Below are 19,830 nucleotides of genomic sequence, written 5' to 3' on the forward strand. Positions count from 1 at the left end.
GCCCACATGAGGACACAGCAGAAAGGCAGCCATCTGCAAGCCAAGGAGAGAGGCCTCCAAAGAAACTAAACCTGCTGACACCCTGATCTTGGACTTCCAGCCTCCGGGACTGTGAGAAAATAAGTTTATGTTGTTTAAGCCACCCAGTCTGTGGGATTTTGTTATAGCAGTCCTAGCAAACTAATGCAGTGATATAAGAAACATGATCACTGCCCTGCATCCTTACTGAGGGATCCTATCCATGATAGCCCAAAAAGTATGCTCCATGAAGGCTCAGAGTTGTATCCTGAGTCTAGCACATAACCAGTGCTCAATAATTACTATTGAAAGAAGGTATGAAAGAACAGCAAAGGTATCTGTATGAAGAATCTCAGCTTATTGTGTACACAATGTGGAATACAATAATCATCCATTTCTGTGAATTCCTCCTGGCAGCAATTCCTACTATACTACTAAGCTGCTATAATTCCATTCTTACTTATAACTTCCTGATGTAAGCCCATTGTTTCTATATTTCTTCATATAACCAGGTGCCAACTAGCTTAGTTGGATCCTTCATCTTCCCCTGGTAAATACAGGTCAAAAGCAATCCTGATTCAGTGTTGAGATATCAAAAATCCTTACAGCCAAACTTCAAACACAAGCCAGTTGCTGCCACAACAGGACACACTATCTGATTTACTAGGTTCTCTTGTTTTCACAATGCATGGGCTCTGGATCCACTGTATTTTCACACAAACCCAAAATAGTGCATGGAAGGGAGAGTTACACCAAAAAACAGTGCCACTTGAGAGGGTAAAAATCAATTAAGGGTGCACTTGACCACTTCTGCTATAATTTCATATAAATGCAACATAAGATGCTTAACTATAAAGAACATATTTTTCCAAATTTTTTTTCCAAATTTTGAAGTTGGTGATTTAAAGAAAGACTGGTTCAACTGTTGTTTACTTGCTGGTTGGAAAGGAATGTTTTCTGGAAGAAGGTTCAAATGTCTTTGAGGTCCTAGAAGGATAGGAACTGAAAAACTGAGTCTGACCTGGAAGATAATGGGTAAGTAAATATGAAGTACAGCTTCTCCACTGTATGATCCAAGGCTTTGGTTTCTTCATTTATAAAATAGAGCCTGAAACTCAAGTTGACCCTTGAACAACATGGGTTTGAACTGTGTGGGTCCACTTACATGCGGATTTTTTTCAATAAATACGTACTACATTACTACACAATCTGCGGTTGGTTGAATCTGGGGTTGGTTGAACTCGAGACATGGAACCGCAGATATGGGAAAACCAAGGATATGGAGGGCCAGCTACAGAGTTATAGGTGCATTTTCAACTGTGCAGAGGGTCAGCGCCCCAACCCCCGTGTTGTTCAAGGGTCAACTGTATAAATGTATCAAATCAACACACTGTACACCCTAAACTTACACAATGTTGCATGTCAATTATACCTCAATAAAATAAAATTTTTAAAAAGAGTAAAAGGGCCTTCTGGTTAAAATAACAGACTATTCCTCTTAAAAATCCTACTAAAATGAAATAAAGGAATAAAAAAGACATAAACATATTTAAACTCATCGATCCACCAATTCTCCCTTCTCTCTCTCTTGCATCATTTTCCTCCCTCACTACTGGATCATTCCCATCAATACACAAGCATGTTCTTCTAACTCTCCCACCTTTAAAAAGAAAAGTAACCTTCTCGAACCCACTTTCCCCTCCAGCCACTGTTCCATTTCTCCGCTCCTCTTTGTAGCAAAGCTCCTCAAAAGAACTGTCTATATTCACTGCCTCCCATTCCTCTCCTTCTATTCACCCACTCAAATCAGGTCCCCACCACTCCACCTAAACAGCTCCCATTATGGTCACCAACGACCTCCATGTCATGCAGTTCAAAGGTCAATTCACACTCCTCATCTTACTTGACCTACCAGCAGCACTGGCACAGCTGATGAGCCCCTCCTCCTCAGTTCACTGTCTTCACTAGGCTTTCAGGATCCCACACTCTCCCGGTTTCCTCTGACCTCACTAGCTGCCCCTTCTCAGTCACCTTTACTGGTTCCTCTTCTCCTCCCAGACCTCTTAAAATGGGAATGCCCCTGGGCTCAGTCCATGTTCCTGTTCTCTTTCTATCTACTCTCACTCCCTTGGTCATCTCTTCCAGTCTCATGATTTTAAATAACATCTACATGTTAACAACTCCAAGATTTCTAATTCTTGAACCTCATCCTAATAGATCCAACTACCTATTTAACATACCCACTCAGATGCCTAATAGGTATCTCAATGCAACATGTCCAAAATTGAGCTACTAACCTCCCCCTGCTCAAATCTGCTCTGCCACAGCTTTTTCCATTTCCGTAGTTAGTAACTCCATTGTTCCACTTTCTCCTCCCAAAAACCTAGAGCCATTTTTCACTCCTCTCTTTCTCTTATACCTTCACTCAATCAATCAAGAAATCCTGCGGTTCTGTCTTCAAGATATATCCACCTCCACTGCTGCTCCCACTGGGCTATATCATCTCACATCTGGATTATCACATGAGCCTCCTAACTAGTCTCTCCCTGCTTCTACCTTTCCCTACAACAATCCATACACAATACAATAGCCAGAGTGATCCTGTTTAAAACCTAAATCATATCATGAGATGCCCCCCCCAATCAAAACCTCCAATAGCTCAGAATAAAAGCCAAAGTCCCAACAATGACCTCTGAGGCACTACATGATCTGGTCCCCATTAACTATCCTACCTCTTCTCCTATTACTCTTCTGGGTCTACCTTCAGTTCCTCCAGAAAGCATGCCATACTCCTTCCTTAGGGCCTTTGCCATGGCTGTTCTCTTTGCCTAGAATGCTCTTCCCTCAGACCGCCACATGGCTGACAGCCTCATTTCCTTTAAGTCTTAATTCTAAAGTTTCTCAACCTTGGCACTATTGTCAATTCTGTGTTGTGGGGGGCTGTCCTGTGCACTGCAGGATGTTTAACAGCATCCTTGGCCTCTACTCACTAGACAGATACCAGTAGCACCGTCCAACCATCCCCCAGTGGTAACAACCAAAAATGTCTCCAACATTGCTAAATGTCCCCTGTGGGGCAAAACTAATCCCAGTTGAGAACTACTGCTTTATTCAAATATCACCTTCTCAATGAAGCCTAACTTGATCCCATTTAAAATTACAACCCGCATTTCCCCCAAACTTATGACTTCTCATCCTCCTTATCCTGCTGCATTTTTCCCATGGCATTTGTCTTAGTCTGTTTGCACTGCGAAAACAAAAATACGATAAACTGGGTGACTTATAAACAACAAAAATTCCTCAGTTCCGGAGACTGGGAAATCCAAAATCAAGGTTCCGGCAGATTCAGTGTCTGGTGACAGCTTCCTCAATGACAGCTGCTGTCTTTTCACTGGAACCTCACACGGCAGAATGGACAAGCTAGGGGCTTCCCCGGTGGTGCAGTGGTTAAGAATCTGCCTGCCAGTGCAGGGGAGATGGGTTTGAGCCCCAGTCCGGGAAGATCCCACATGCCGTGGAGCAACTAAGCCCGTGCGCCACAACTACTGAGCCTGCACTCAACAGTCCATGAGTCACAACTACTGAGCCCACATGCCACAACTACTGAAGCCTGTGTGCCTAGAGCCCGTGCTCTGCAACAAGAGAAGCCACCACAATGAGAAGCCCACGCACTGCAAGGAAGAGTAGCCCCTGCTCACCACAACTACAGAAAGCCCGCGCACAGCAACGACGACCCAACACAGCCAAAAAAATTAAAAAAAACAAACAAACAAATAAATAAAAAGAATGGACAAGCTAGTTCTCTGGGGCCTCTTTTATAAGGGCACTAATCCTAATCATGAGGGCTCCACTCTCATGACCTAAGCACCGCCCAAAGGCCCCAACCTCTTAATACTATTACCTTGGGGGTTAGGATTTCAACATATGAAATTTGGAGGGACAGAAACATTCGGACCAGCACTGCACTTATCACCTTCTAACATGTTATATAATTTACTTTATTATGTTTTTTTAAAAAATCTGTCTCCCCCCACTAAAATATAAGTTCCACAAGGGAAGGGATATTTTCTTCATTATTGTATCCTAAGCACCTAGAATAGTGCCTGGCACTTGTAGGTACTCAATTGTACTTGTTGAATGAAGAAATGAAAGAAAGAACAGAGATAATGGGAGAGAAGACAACAAGAGTAAACCAGATAAAAGACTGGAATGGCAACTGTCTTAGCAAGATGAAGGAAGCTACATCCGGATTGCCTACAAAGGGGGATCTGATGAGAGGTAAGGCTTATCTGCTCCACACAAGCCTGGAAAGGCTCAAACTTGAAGTGCAAGGAGGCAGAGATGGGATAAGGTACAGGGCTAAAAACAGGGTTTGGTTGAAAGTCTGGACATAAAACTGGTAAACAACCTCATCCTACAAAAAACCTCTATCCTTCTGTAGCAGGAGGTTGGGGATTTTTTTTTCCCCTTAGGAGAAAATGAACACACAAATACCAGGTAATACCAGGCGGAGTGGTGGCAGAGGGGTGGAAACAGGAAGATTCAATGTAAATTCTCTCAAGAAACCGAATAGTCCCAGAGTAATGACCTCCCAAAAGAGAGACATGGGCCCCCACCCACAAGCACCAGCAGTGAAGCCAAGAATCAACAAACCACTCAAGCTAAATTGCCAATCAATTTAAAGCCTCATGCTTAAACATGAACAGTCAGGCAACTACCACCAGCTATTTGATTAAAGCCTTCATTGCAAAAGACAATACCCAAAACAAACAGGAAAAAAAAAATCCCTGAAGGAAGCAGATAATTCAAAAAACAGGGAAAAAAAAGGCAAAAGCAAGATTTAAAAATATATATATATGAGATATATATATATGTGTATATATATATATATATATATATTACATTACTAAAAAAAAGAAGATGCTGTACAAAAGAAACAATCAGAGAACAAGCAAAAGCTTTTGAAAATTAAAAGGTGGTAGAAAAAAAGTCAATAAAAATGTTGGCATTTATTTCAAGAAAATTTCATAAAAAGAAGAACAAAAGGGAAAAGAGATGGAAAATAGAAGAGGAATGAGTAGCAGATTACAGAATCAATTCATGAAGTCCAAAATCCAAATAATAGGAGGTATAGAGAGAACATAGAAAATGAGAGGAAGTAATTAAAGAAATAATACATCACACCAGTCAGAATGGCCATCATCAAAAAGTCTACAAATACTATATATAAAATAGATAACTAATGAGAATGTACTGTATAGCACAGGGAACTTTACTCAATGCTCTGTGGTGACCTAAACGGGAAGGAAATCTAAAAAAGAGTGGCTATATATATATGTGTAACTGAATCACTTTGCTGTATAGCAAAAACTAATACAACGTTGTAAAGCAACTATACTCCAATTTTAAAAAAAGTCTACAAATAATAAATGGCAGAGAGGGTGTGGAGAAAAGGGAACCCTCCTACAGTGTCAGTGGGAATGTAAATTGGTGCAGCCACTATGGAGAACAGTATGGAGGTTCCTTAAAAGACTAAAAATAGAGTTGCCATATGATCCAGCAATCCCACTCCTGGGCAGATATCTGGAGAAAACTCTTAATTCGAAAAGATACATGCACCCCAATATTCATAGGAGCACTATTTACAATAGCCAAGACATGGAAGCAACCTAAATGTCCATCGACAGAGGAATGGATAAAGAAGATGTGGTACATATATACAATGAAATATTACTCAGCCATAAAAAGAATGAAATAATGCCATTTGCAGTAACCCATAGATGGGCCTAGAGATTATCATACTAAGTGAAGTAAGTCAGACAGAGAAAGATAAATATCATATGATATCACTTATATGTGGAATCTAAAAAAATGATACAAATGAACTTATTTACAAAACAGAGGGCTTCCCTGGTGGCGCAGTGGTTAAGAATCTGCCTGCCAATGCAAGGGACATGGGTTCGAGCCCTGGACTGGGAAGATCCCACATCCCGCGGAGCAACTAAGCCCGTGCACCACAACTACTGTGCCTGAGCTCTAGAGCCCACAAACCACAATTACTGAGCCCATGTGCCACAACTACTGAAGCCTGCGTGCCTAGAGCCCATGCTCCACAACAAGAGAAGCCACGACAATGAGAAGCCCGCACACCACAACAAAGAGTAGCCCCCACTCACCGCAACTAGAGAGAGCCCGCGCGCAGCAAAGAAGACCCAACGCAGTCAGCCATACATACATACATAAATAAAACAGAAACAGACTCACAGATATAGAAACAAACTTATGGTTACCAAAGGGGAAGGGGCAGGGGAGGGATAAATTAGGATTTGGGGATTAACATATACACACTACTATATATAAAATAGAGAAACAACAAGGATCTACTGTATGACACTGGGAAGTATATTCAACATCTTATAATAACCTATAATGGAAAAGAATCTGATAAAGAATATATATATATATAACTGAATCAGTTTGTCGTACACCTGAAACTAACACAACATTGTAAATCAACTATACTTCAATAAAAGAAATAAAAATAGGGAATTCCCTGGTGGTCCAGTGGTAAGGACTTGGCGCTTTCACTGCAGGGGTCTGGGTTCAGTCCCTGGTTGGGGAACTAAGATCCCACAAGCCACGTGGCATGGCCAAAAATATAAAAATAAAAAATAAAGGGCTTCCCTGGTGGTGCAGTGGTTGAGAATCTGCCTGCCAATGCAGGGGACACGGCTTCGAGCCCTGGTCTGGGAAGATCCCACATGCCGCGGAGCAACTAGGCCCGTGAGCCACAACTACTGAGCCTGCGCCTCTGGAGCCTGTGCTCTGCAACAAGAGAGGCCGCGATAGTGAGAGGCCCGCGCACCGCGATGAAGAGTGGCCCCCGCTTGTCACAACTAGAGAAAGCCCTCGCACAGAAACGAAGACCCAACACAGCCAAAAATAAATAAATAAATAAATAAATAAATAAAATAATAATACAGGAAAATTTCCCATGTCTGAAAGTGTTAGTTTCCAGCTTGACAAGGACTAGAAAGTGCCCATCACAACGAATGAAAGAAGGGCCACATGGTCATGAAATTTCACGGACAGAGATTCCCTAAAAGCTTCTAGAGAAAAAAAGAGGGGAGAGATTATCTACAAAGGAATAGGACTTAAAGTAGCATCCAGACTTACACAATATTAGTGGCCAGATGACAATGAAACCATGTCTTCAAATTTATAAAGGCAAATGATTCAAACCTAGAATTTGAAATCTAGAAATACTCTCAGTCATATGTCAGGAAAGAACTACGACATTTATAGACATGCAAAGACTCAAAGTTTACTCCTAGGCACCCTTCCTCAGGAAGCTAATGGAGGTTGTATTCCAGCTAAATGAGGATGTAAACCAGAAAAAGGAAGACAGGGGATCTGAGAAACAGGGGGAAAGACAGAAGAACAGCAAAAGGAGTCCCAAGATAACAGCTAGGCAGAAGGCCTCAGGAGCCTAGGATGGAGACTCCAGAAAAAAGGTCTTCAGGGAAAATACTAAACTCAAGTTTTTGACCATATGGAGACTATTGATGAATGTTTGACAGAGCTCTTAGAGCACTCAGAAAAAAAATTAGCAATAGGTTCATAGAAAACTAAGCCAATGAGAAAATGAGGTAATTATTCAAGCCAATGAAAACTAAAAGTTGTAAAATCCATCATATTACATAGGATTAAGCAGTTATTTTATTAAAAATGAAGCATATAGCAGAAACTAACACACTATTGTAAAGCAATTATACTCCAATAAAGATGTTAAAAAAATGATCAAGGGATCAATCCAAGAAGAAGATATAACAATTGTAAATATTAAAAAAAAATGAAGCACATTATTATGTGGAAAAAAAGGTACAGAACTGTGTCCATATTAAGCTACCTTTTAGCTAAGAAAAGGGGAGATACAAATATGTTTCCATTTTTTAAAATAAATAAAAGTGAATAAAAATGTTACCCATAGAAGGAGGAAGAGAACTGGGCAGAGGGGACAGAAGTGAAAGCTAGACCTCTTTAAATACACCTTTATGGGACTTCCTTGGAGGTCCAGTGGTTAAGACTCTGCACTTCCACTGCAGGGGGGGCGGGTTCAATCCCTGGTCAGGGAACTAAGATCCTGCATGCGGCGCGGCCAAAAAAACAAAACAAAAAGAAAATACACCTTTATTTTGTAGATATGACTTTGAAACCATGTAAATATCTTACAAAATTATAAAACAAAAATTTAATCAAAAGGAAAAAGAAAAAAATCAATCCCTAAAATTTGAAAGCAAGAAGAATGAAGAAAAAAAAAGAATCCATGTATCATGTCAAGTTGGTGGTGTAACTACAAAGAGATGAATTCCTTCAGAGCCATAATAATTGGACAAAAAGAACTGGACAGAAATCTTGAGCTCTTTTCAGTAATCATTTGTTAGTAATAATACTAGTATTGTTGTTCTGAACTTATATGTAAAGAGTAGGATAGAATAAATAAGTACAGCTGACCCTTGAACAACACGGGTTTGAACTGCACAGGTCCACTTATATGAAGATTTTTTTCACTAAACGTGTACTACAGTACTACACGACACATGGCTGATTGAATCCACACATGTGGAACCACAGATACGAAGTGGATTTTCGACTGCACGGGGGTTGGCGCCCTTAACCATGGCCTTGTTCAAGGGTCAACTGTAGGTATGCTAATGTTGTCAGGACTAAAGTTTTCATTGTAAGAGACAAGAGATAAAAATATAAAATCAAAGGATTTAAGTAAAAACGCTCCAATTTTTAATTTGATTTGGACATATTACTGTGAACTCATATTTTCTTTTAAAAATACTTCTTAGCTCTGTCCACTAAAAAGGCCTTGAAATATGACTAACTCAGTATAAATAAGCACTCACCTAGCACCCTGCCATTTCCCACTAAAAGAGACAAGGATTCCTTAAAGAAACGGCTGATTCCAGCTCCCAGGCATAAAATGGACTAGATGTGCTAGAAATATCTTATCATTCCAGAACTATCACGGCCATCTAGGTCTCACAGCCAACTTAAAGAGGTTCCAACTGGCCAGAAATGGAGCAATTGGAGTACCAAAAAACCCCTAGTATCTGCAGTAGATTGAAACATATCAAGTATGTTAAAAATCTATGAGTTCCTAATGATACCAAAACAAACACATTTAACTGATCATCTTTTGAGGAAGGTGAAAGAACCAAGGATTTATCCTGCCTTTCCTGTAAGAGTACCTTAGAGTAACCAAAGGGTTGATAGGGAAAAGTTATTTCTAGAAGAATTCCAGCTAATAAATGATAGATTTAGAACATAACTGCATTGCAACCCTCCTCTGAAATAAGAGATCTAGGCACTGACCACTAATGACAGCTAAACCACTAAGCGAAAAGCTGAGAGGGAGCTTTTCAATGAGTGGATCAGACTGATGACACCAGAATCCACTGTTCAACGTTAACATCACCAAAAAAGAGAGCCCATTAGACATCTACATATAAAAACATTCTTGCCAAAAATCAAACCTGAATCTGATCAACACTCTAGATCTACCAGCTTAGAGGAAATACAGGGGATAGAGGAAGAACATTTAATGATATCAAGGGGATTCAATCAGCAAAATCCAGAATGGGAGACTCTCCAGAGGAAAACAAACCAGTTTCTTCAAAAAGTAAATTGCAGGGACAAAAAAATTAATAGGGAGGGGTACTTACAAATTAAGAGGCTAAAGAGACATGTTAATCAAATGCAATGTATATACCTTGTTTGAATCCTGATTTGAACAAGCCAACTATATCAATCAAGCTTTTTATGAGATAAAACAGTGCCAAATCTGAACATCTACTAGGTAGTTGATGATATTATGGGATAAATGTTTATTTGCAGGTGTGACAATGGTATGAAACTATGTTAAAAAATGAAGTCCTTTCTGTTAAAACTCATGCTGTGGTATTTATATCTTATATGATATAATGTCTGGAATTTGCCTCAAATAAATCCAAAGGGGCTGGTGGAAAGTGGGTGAGAGTACAGTGATAGCAAGATGGGCCATGTGTTGATAGTTACTGAAGCTGGGTAATGGGTACATGGGGTTTGTTATACCATTCTATACTTTTAAACGTTTGTAATTTTCCACAACATAAAATGAAAGAAAAAAACCAGTACAATAAAGGAAACAAAATCTTAGTACATCTACTTGGCTCAGGAGTGAATATCTATAGTCATAACAATACAGATGCTAAATATCAGTGAGACCAGTTGCCTGGACTGGAGTGGTGATGATGGTGGTGGAAACAGAAAGAAGAGGGTAGAGTCAAAGTATTTTTAGAAAGGACAACTAAACAAAATAAATAAGAAAACAAAAAAAAAGAAAGGAAAACTTGAAAGGACATGGAGATTAATTATATGTGGCTGAGGAGGAAGTGGTAGGATTAAGACAGAGGAGTCTAAGAGGACATATGTTTCTAGTACATGTTGCTACCATTTACTAACGTGAGAAAAAAAGGGCACATTTGGAAAGGGAAGAGGGTAAATTTAGCTTAGGGCAATGGTTCTCAACCGGAGGCGACTGTGCCCCACAAGAGATATCTGGGGGCGTTTTTGGTTGTCACAACTCATGGCCTCTAGGGGCAGAGGCCACGGATGCTGCTAAACATCCTCCAGTGCACCTAATAGCCCCACACAATCAATAATCATGCAACCCAAAATGTTCATAGTGCGAAGGTTGAGAAATCTGGATCTGGGCCAATGCTGACTTGAAGAGCTCCACAGGAAAACTAGGTGAGGATGTTCAGTAGCCTTTGGAACCCCACCTCCTGAAGCTCAAGATGGAGCTGGTATGCAAATGTAAGTTTAGGAGTTGTCACTTTACAGGTGCTCATTCCAATCATCAGCTATAGTGGTGTGCAATCTCCCATGAATATATTCAAAAAGAAGGCCAAGGACAGAGTCCTGTAGGACACCAACACTTATCGTGGGAAAGAAAGGGAGAAAAAGATCCCATGAGAACGACTAAGAAGTGGCCAGCGAAATAGGAGGAAAACCATCAGAGAATGGTAGCACAGAAACCAAAGACAGTGTTCCCAAGGAGGAAAATAAGAATAATAAGCGGTGCCAAAGGCAGAGAAAAGTTGAGTAAGTTAGGGGCAGAAAGTTTCCATTTAATTTGGCAAAACGGAGCTCACTGATGACTTTGGCAAGGTTAATTTCTAGGATTGTTGGGGGCAGAAGCAAGAACCATCAGATTTTTTTTATTGAATATGTTTATGAACTGAAAGAGCCAATAGAGGTGGAGAAAAATAGGCAAAGAAACGGGAGAAAGAGGGAATGTAACAAAGGAATAAGGGACTTGGGGAGAGAGGAGATGAGTCCAAGATGGTGTTTCAAGGAAGAAGAATAGCCTTGGACAGGTAGAAGACTAACAGCATTTCACTGAGATAGGAGGGAAAGGAAGGGTAAGATTTCAGCGAAATTGGTAGATGGTAGGGGAAGCAGCTAAGGGAATTCTCATCTGTTGGCCTTAATTTTCCAGTGAAGAACCAGGCACAGCCATCTGTTAAGAGCAAGGGTAAAGGTGATGGGATAGGAAATTCGAGGAGAGGTAAGAGTTTAGAATAGTCACTGAAGACAACGGGAGAAGAAGCTGACAAGGGTCATGTAGGAAGATTTCTGGAGAATGATCCTATGATGGGAGCTGTGTTCTAGCCAGGAAATCTTTGAGGTCAAGATGTGTCCTATGAGAAGGCACCACCCAAGTGTCAGAAAGCTGAATCATTAGGAGGATGGGTGCTGTAAGTATAAACAGGGAAAAAGTATGTCAGTTGGAAGTCCTGTTTCTTTTGCCTTTTTCTTTTAAGTTCCAGGAGGGCAGGCACCATGTTTGTCTGAGTCACCACTGGATCCCCAGCACCTAGTCCAGTGCCTGACACATAGTAGGTACCCAATAAATAGTGGGTGCATGAAATAGAGGGATACTAAAATGTCTCAGAGGCCAATCTAATGATGTAGATGCCTTACGCCCACTCCCACATCTCTCATGATATGTTTCAACCTTGTTCTGCTGAAAACACTAGCCTTCCAAATCCAGACACCTGCCACTTGCTATCCTGCCCTCATCAGTATCTCTCTGTCCTAAATTTCCCTTGTATTAAATTCCTTGGATGCTTGACATTTGCAATAATGGATGCAGTTCTCTCTCCTCCTCTCCAACCTCTCTGAAATGAAACACTAGCAATGTTCTCTCCACCATTAAGAAGTACACTTTCAGAACAGAACCCCCCTCCCCTGTAGCACTAGAAGAGCTCTATTATTAAAATGTCAGGCATGCTGCCGTTATAGACTGCAATGCCCAGGGTCATCTTCAACCAGCCTTTGTTCCTTATTACCTGTGCCACTTGACTGTGTTTCTTGGGGATATTTTTCAGATGGTTAGACCGCACACAGACCATGTTCCTGTCTATGGAAAGAAAAAGAATTTGATTTACATGGTTTTCTTCCTAAAAGATTATTTAGAATAAAATGTCTAGCAACTCAAATCCCCTAATCCAAAGAGGCATAGGCAAATATGAAGAAGCAAAGTACCTAATTCATGTTCAAGGCCATTTTTCAGAGAAAACCTGTTTCCTGGTCTGGCCATTAAAAAGCTTATTCTTAATGGAGCTAGTCCGCAATATTTTCTCTCATGCCACAAATGTGCGATATGATAATGTCTGCTTTCTGTTCAGATTTTAAGAGGGAAGTAAAATGTAATGGGTTTTGTTTTTCTGTTAGTGAATAACAGAACACTGACGTCATATACTCATTTAATTCAACACACAGGGGAAAAAAAGAAAGCCAAGTGCCTACCCTAATGAACTGTAGTTTAAGGCATATGGATATTAAACAGTGTGACTAATATAAAATGATGGTGTTTCAAGTGGATTTATTGAAAATGGGCAAATGGTAAGTTCAGGAATGGAATCTGGGAATGGATACTGGAATTAAGTCTCAGAAATATGCCACTGTGATTTCTCTCACCAGCACTCACCTCCCCTACCAGTTCTTTTAAGGCAGATTTATCACAGAAAGCTCTGAATTTTCAGGGATATGGGGATGTGAAATAGAAAGGGCATGTCTCTAATAAGCAGGAGACTGCTCCCAGTACAGAAAGTAACATAAAATGATAACGACGATGATGACGATGTTGACAACAATGATGATAATGAGAGAGCAGCAGCACCAGCATCAATATTTATGAAGTGCTTACTAGGCCTCAGGCATATGGCTTTTAGAGGAAGAAAGCTGGGGGACGGGGAGGTTGATTCCTAGCCCTATAATACAATGACTACTCACCAAAAAGTATCCCCAACTAGCCTTATTTTTTTAATGCCTTTTTTTAAATTGAAGTATAGTTGATTTACAATGTTGTGTTACTTTCAGGTGTACAGCATAGTGATTCAGTTATACATATCCATATATACATATCTATATCTATATATTCTTTCTTAGATTCTTTTCCTTTATAGGTTATTACAAAATATTGAGTATAGTTCCCTGTGCTATACAGTAGGCCCTTGTTGGTCATCTATTTTATATATAGTAGTGTGTATACGTTAATCCCAAACTCCTAATTTATCCCTCCCCCACTTCCCCCTTTGGTAACCATAAGTTTGTTTTCTTTGTCTGTGGGTCTATTTCTGGTTTGCAAGTAAGTTCATTTGTATCATTTTTTTTGATTCCACATATAAACGATATGATATTTGTTTTTCTCTGTCTGGCTTACCTCACTTAATATGATAATCCCTAGGTCCACATTGCTGCAAATGGCATTATTTCATTTTTTGTAGCTGAGTAATATTCCATTGTGTATATATATACCACATCTCCAATTAACCTTGTGATCATGCTCTGCATCAAAGGCTTCCAATTCAACTTTCTCCTTTAAAGCCACCATATTTCCCACTCCTCTCCACTCCCACAGACACTGTTCTCTGCACCCTCCCCTTTCCTCTCAGTTTTTGGTTTGTTATTTCTACTAGTCACAGCCTTCAACTGACCTCTCCAAGTTCCCAGGTAGTATCCCACAGTCTTTGGATTGCCATCTGGACCTCGGTTCACAGAGAAGGTGGACTAATTTCGGTAGCCATTGATGACAGGCTGGAGAAGGCAGAAGGATAGGAGAGGGACAACAGGTCAAATAAAACCAAGGAGGACAACAATACAAAGAATGAAAGAATGTTCTCTGGATGAGAAAAAATAAATGATGCTTGCTTGGAAGGTATGGCATAGGTGAAATTCCATGACTGAGAAGATCAAGACACTCCATAGACACTCCATAGGAGAAAGGAGTTCCAATCTTGCCATAAAGCAGGAGTCAGAAAACTTTTTCAATAAAGGGCCAGACAGTAAATCATTTTAGGCTTTGCAGGCCATACGGTCCCTGTCACAACTATTCAACTCTGCCACTGTAGTGCAAAAGTAGCCATAGACAATCCATAAACAAGTGAGCTCAGCTGTGTGCCAATAAAACTTTATTTACAAAGTCGAGCAGCAGAGCAGATGTGGCCTCAGGGCCATAGTTTGCCAACCTCTGCCACAAATTAAATTCTGCCTTTCTGAGGCCTCATTAGAAGTTTTCCAAAGTCTGGAATCTTTCTAAGGAGGCAGTAGTGTACTGGTTGAGAAAGTGGGCTCTGCATCAGATCAACTTGAGTGTAAACCTTAGCTCTGGCACTTTCTAGATGTGTGTCCTTGGTCGAATCACTTAATCTCTCTGAGCCTCAAGTATTCACCTGTAAAATGACACTGTCTATCCCTCAGTGTGACTGTAAATAGTAAACAAGACAATGACACATGTTACTCGCTTAGCATAGGGCCTGGTCCCCAGCAAGTGCCTGGTTAAGTATTGGCTGATAGTATTAGCTATTAAGGAGACTTGGTAGATAAAGGATAGGGAAGTAGGGGCTTACAGAAGGTATAATAGGATGGAGGAAACAACAGAGCCCCTCAGATCTGGGTGCAGCTGTTGTCACATTGACTCCATTGAGCATCTGTAGGTAAGATTCTAGTCTCTGTAAAATTTTCTTCTGAGCTTCAAATTTCACCTGCAAAAGAATATAAGCAGTGAAACAAAAGACTTCTGCAGTATCACCTCAAAGTATAGAAAACAAACAGGATAAGAGAAGGTTGTCCCACGGATTCTTGGGTCACGGTCTCAGCAGATAAGGAACTCAGAATGATGGAACAGCAACAGACCTAATGAGGTACCTGGAAAAGGTCAAGTGAGCTCTTATGTAAGCTCACCATTTCATCTGACCTTTCAGACTGAACATTCCAGCTACATGTTAGTGCTGTCCAGTAGAACTTGCTGTGATAATGGAAATGTTCTCTATTGGTGTTATGTTCTGTGTAATAAGGCAGCCTACACTAGCTACAGGTGGTTACTGAGCACTTGAAATGTGACTTGTGACTGAGGAAACGAATTTTTAATTTTATTTCATTTTAATTAACAGTCAGGTCTGCTATCACGTGACACAAGCATTCCTACACCATACTATGCAAAATTACTCAAAAGAAACCACAGGGCTCATGGGACAATGGGGTTGGGCACACACATTCCAAAAATTTATCAGTAACACACACAAAAAAGGTAGGAAATTAATAAAAATAGCAAAGTTTTGCACATGTTAAATGGCTAAGCAATGTATAAACACTACAATAAGGATGGCTCATTACCCCGACAAAGACCTGAAACTTGCTTGTGGAAGTGGCTGTCCACTTATGAGTTATCGTGAGGTGGTGAAAGGAGGGTTATGAGGGTGGAACAGAAAGTTCTCACAACAGATGTGAATGGGTGTGGCTCATACCACACTCAGTGATCTGAGGGAGCTGGGAGATGTGTGAGGTGTGTGTGGGTGTTCATTTTACAAATTCTTATCCAGCTCAGTTCGGCCGGGTACAGATCCCCTTTCATCTCATGTTTCTTGTGGACAAAATCACTCCTAAGCAAATATGAAATCTGCATTTTGTTCAAATTGTTCCCTAATACATCAATCTGTTGGAACAAATTTTCATTTTCAAAACAAGCATTAGAGCAGAATTGGCTGTATTTAAATTTAAATAGCCACATGTAGCTAGTGGCTACCGTGTTGGAAAGTGCAGCTATATATGAAGCAGCAAGAGCACTTGCTACTCACACACACAGAGCTATAAGAATAACCCAAAAAAAAAGCAAGGAAGAAAGGAAACAGGCATTCGGATATAAGGCTCTAGAGTTTGGAAGACACAACTGGCCTAAAGTGAAAATTTCAGAGTCATTAGCATATTGAGTTTAAGGACACGTTGGGGCATCTGGGTAAACCTGTCCAGCCAAGCTTCCTACAAGTCTACCACCTGATAGAATGGAGGAGTGAAGACTTAAGCTGGGTACCTACCTTGAGCTGTTCTTCATAGCTCAGCCTCCAGAGTGGCGTCACAACATCAGCCAGCCTTGAATAAAATAAGTCAGGCACCTCATTCATTATCTAAATATGTACTGAGCACCTACTACGCATAAGTACTTCCTGCCACCATTTGCTCTGGCATTTTACTTATCATTCAGAAGACCTAACTCTCAGGCCCCTGAGGAGATGCAGTCTGGGAGAAGAGCCCATTCTGGCGCTGTCTACTTAACAAAGCCGAACAGATGGGCAAACCTAATATAAGAAAAATCCAGATTTATCAGGAGGTAATTAATCATATTACAAAAAGGCTTCACTGTTGGGTTCCTTTAAATAGCTCACCTCCCTAACACTTTTAAAATATAATTTGATTTAGAAAATACAGTTGTTGCATAAAATGAGGTATATTTGTGTTTGCATGGTTGCTGTGGGACTATTCATTTCTAATTCATCTCATCTCTAAGTCCCTGGCTTTCAGTATACCTGTCCTGGACCTTTTGAGACACAAGGTCCCAGTTTAATATTCTCTTTCTGCCAAAAACACACATAAAGGCAAGGAGAACATTTTCTGCAATCACAAAGCATTTCCACCAACATTCCTTAGATGTCTTAAGTTTGCCCTGGGTATCCTACCTGAGGGGCCCCCCTGAATCCCTGCATATGCCACATTGTACGTCAGGCATACAGAATTTCAGTAGGCCCAGAGATTCAGATTTGTTAAGGGGAAGGGATATCACCCAGGGCCTTACCTTTCCTGCCAGGAATCATCTAGTGGTCCAAGATGTCTTGGTTTCTTCTGACTTTTCTGTCTTCTTTGACACTTCTTGGCTATCATGTGGGTGAAGTTTCCCTTACATGCTGAGCCCAAAAAGAGTTGTGACCAACCTGGAGGCTTTCTGGCACGCCAGGGGAGCAAATAATAATAGCATCTACCTTATAGAGTGGTTGCAAGAGTTAAATAAAGAATAATAAAAAAGCACTTAGCATGGTGCTGGGAAAACTGGACAGCTACATGTAAAAGAATGAAATTAGAACACTCCCTAACACCATACACAAAAATAAACTCAAAATGGATTAAAGACTTAAATGTAAGGCCAGACACTAAAACTCTTAGAGGAAAACATAGGCAGAACACTCTATGACATAAATCACAGCAAGATCCCTTTTGACCCACCTCCTAGAGAAATGGAAATAAAAAACAAAAAATAAAAATAAACAAATGCTACCTAATGAAACTTCAAAGCTTTTGCACAGCAAAGGAAACCATAAACAAGATGAAAAGACAACCCTCAGAATGGGAGAAAATATTTGCAAACGAAGCAACTGACAAGAGGATTAATCTCCAAAATATACAATCAGCTCATGCAGCTCAATATCAAAAAAACAAACAACCCAATCCAAAAATGGGCAGAAGACCTAAACAGACATTTCTCCAAAGAAGATATACAGATTGCCAACAAACACATGAAAGAATGCTCAACAGCACTAATCCTTAGAGAAACGCAAATCAAAACTACAATGAGGTATCACCTCACACCAGTCAGAATGGCCATCATCAAAAAATCTAGAAATAATAAATGCTGGAGAGGGTGTGGAGAAAAGGGAACCCTCCGGCACTGTTGGTGGGAATGTAAATTGATACAGCCACTCTGGAGAACAGTATGGAGGTTCCTTAAAAAACTACAAATAGAACTACCATATGACCCAGCAATCCCACTACTGGGCATATACCCTGAGAAAACCATAATTCAAAAAGAGTCATGTACCAAAATGTTCATTGCAGCTCTATTTACAATAGCCAGGATATGGAAGCCACCTAAGTGTCCATCAACAGATGAATGGATAAAGAAGATGTGGCACATATATACAATGGAATATTAATCAGCCATAAAAAGGAACGAAACTGAGTTATTTGTACTGAGGTGGATGGAGTTAGAGTCTGTCATACAGAGTGAAGTAAATCAGAAAGAGAAAAACAAATACCGTATGCTAACACATATATATGGAATCTAAAGAAAAAGAAAAAAAAATGGTCAGAAAAACCTAGGGGCAAGATGGGAATAAAGATGCAGACCTACTAGAGAATTGACTTAAGGATACGGGGAGGGGGAAGGGTAAGCTGCGATAAAGTGAGAGAGTGGCATGGACATATATACACTACCAAAGGTAAAATAGATAGCTAGTGGGAAGCAGCCGCATAGCACAGGGAGATCAGCTGGGTGCTTTGTGACCACCTAGAGGGGTGGGATAGGGAGGGTGGGAGGGAGACGAAAGAGGGAGGAGAAATGGGGATATATGTACATGTATAGCTGATTCACTTTGTTATAAAGCAGAAACTAACACAACATTGTGAAGCAATTATACTCCAATAAAGATGTTAAAAAAAAAGCACTTAGCAGAAGATTAAATAGACATGATGTTTGTAAAGCTCTGAGCAGTGTCCAATGCCTGGGAAAAACTCAGTACGTGTTAATTACAACTGTCATGATGTTTAAAGACAGTATGGGACTGAGTGGGGGTGGCAATATTAAAGGAAGGGAGCAGGGGGAAGGAATAGTGGGAGTAACTATGAGTCAAAAGCTGGAAGAGTTAGAACAGGTGAAGGGCCTCACTTTGGAAAGAGGAAGGAACCCCTCTTCCTCCAACACAGGACTCTCTGTTGTCGCCTATTTACCTAATGGTGCCTGATCATTGATGTTTAACTATTTTGAGTACCAAGGACACATGAATGGACTTGGCCAGACACCTCACCGATCTGCCATGAAATTACCTTTTTGCCCTTGCCCTCTACCTTGGATTTCATCCCAATGTTAAGTCATACCTTAATTCAGAATGAAATACATTTCAAGTCCAATGTATGGAATAGGTTTATTAACAAAGATTCTTCCATGGGGGATTCCCTGGTGGCGCAGTGGTTGAGAATCTGCCTGCCAGTGCAGGGGACACTGGTTCGAGCCCTGGTCTGGGAAGATCCCACATGCCGAGGAGCGGCTGGGCCCGTGAGCCACAACTACTGAGCCTGCGCGTCTGGAGCCTGTGCTCCACAAGAGAGGCCACGACAGTGAGAGGCCCGCGCATCGCAATGAAGAGTGGCCCCCGCTCGCCGCAACTAGAGAAAACCCTAGCCCAGAAACGAAGACCCAACACAGCCAAAAATAAAAATAAATAAATTTATTAAAAAAAAAAGATTCTTCCATGGACTCAATGCAACCAAAAATAAATAAATAAATTTATTTTAAAAATTAAAAAAATTTAAAAATTAAAAAGATTCTTCCATGGCTCCCTCTATTACTGTGAAATTAGTTTGCGTGATCACTACCTAATTTAGAGGACGCTGACATGGGTGCTGCAATATTTAGCCCATACAGTATTTTGT

General features: G+C 40.5%; 1 protein-coding gene across 1 annotated transcript in view; it reads right to left on the reverse strand.

Annotated features, from left to right (window-relative positions):
- Positions 1 to 19,830, reverse strand: part of LOC309620531 (tRNA (uracil-5-)-methyltransferase homolog B-like) — a 111,720-nt gene that overhangs the window by 85,353 nt on the left and 6,537 nt on the right. Inside the window, 6 exon segments of the mRNA XM_082377124.1 lie at positions 12,423 to 12,493; positions 14,073 to 14,145; positions 14,149 to 14,172; positions 14,985 to 15,119; positions 16,449 to 16,503; positions 17,204 to 17,350. Of these exon segments, the coding sequence (XP_082233250.1) occupies positions 12,423 to 12,493; positions 14,073 to 14,145; positions 14,149 to 14,172; positions 14,985 to 15,119; positions 16,449 to 16,503; positions 17,204 to 17,350 (505 nt within the window).

The sequence above is a fragment of the Balaenoptera borealis genome (assembly GCF_965194805.1).
Source record: "Balaenoptera borealis genome assembly, chromosome: X".
NCBI classification, from domain to species: domain Eukaryota; kingdom Metazoa; phylum Chordata; class Mammalia; order Artiodactyla; family Balaenopteridae; genus Balaenoptera; species Balaenoptera borealis.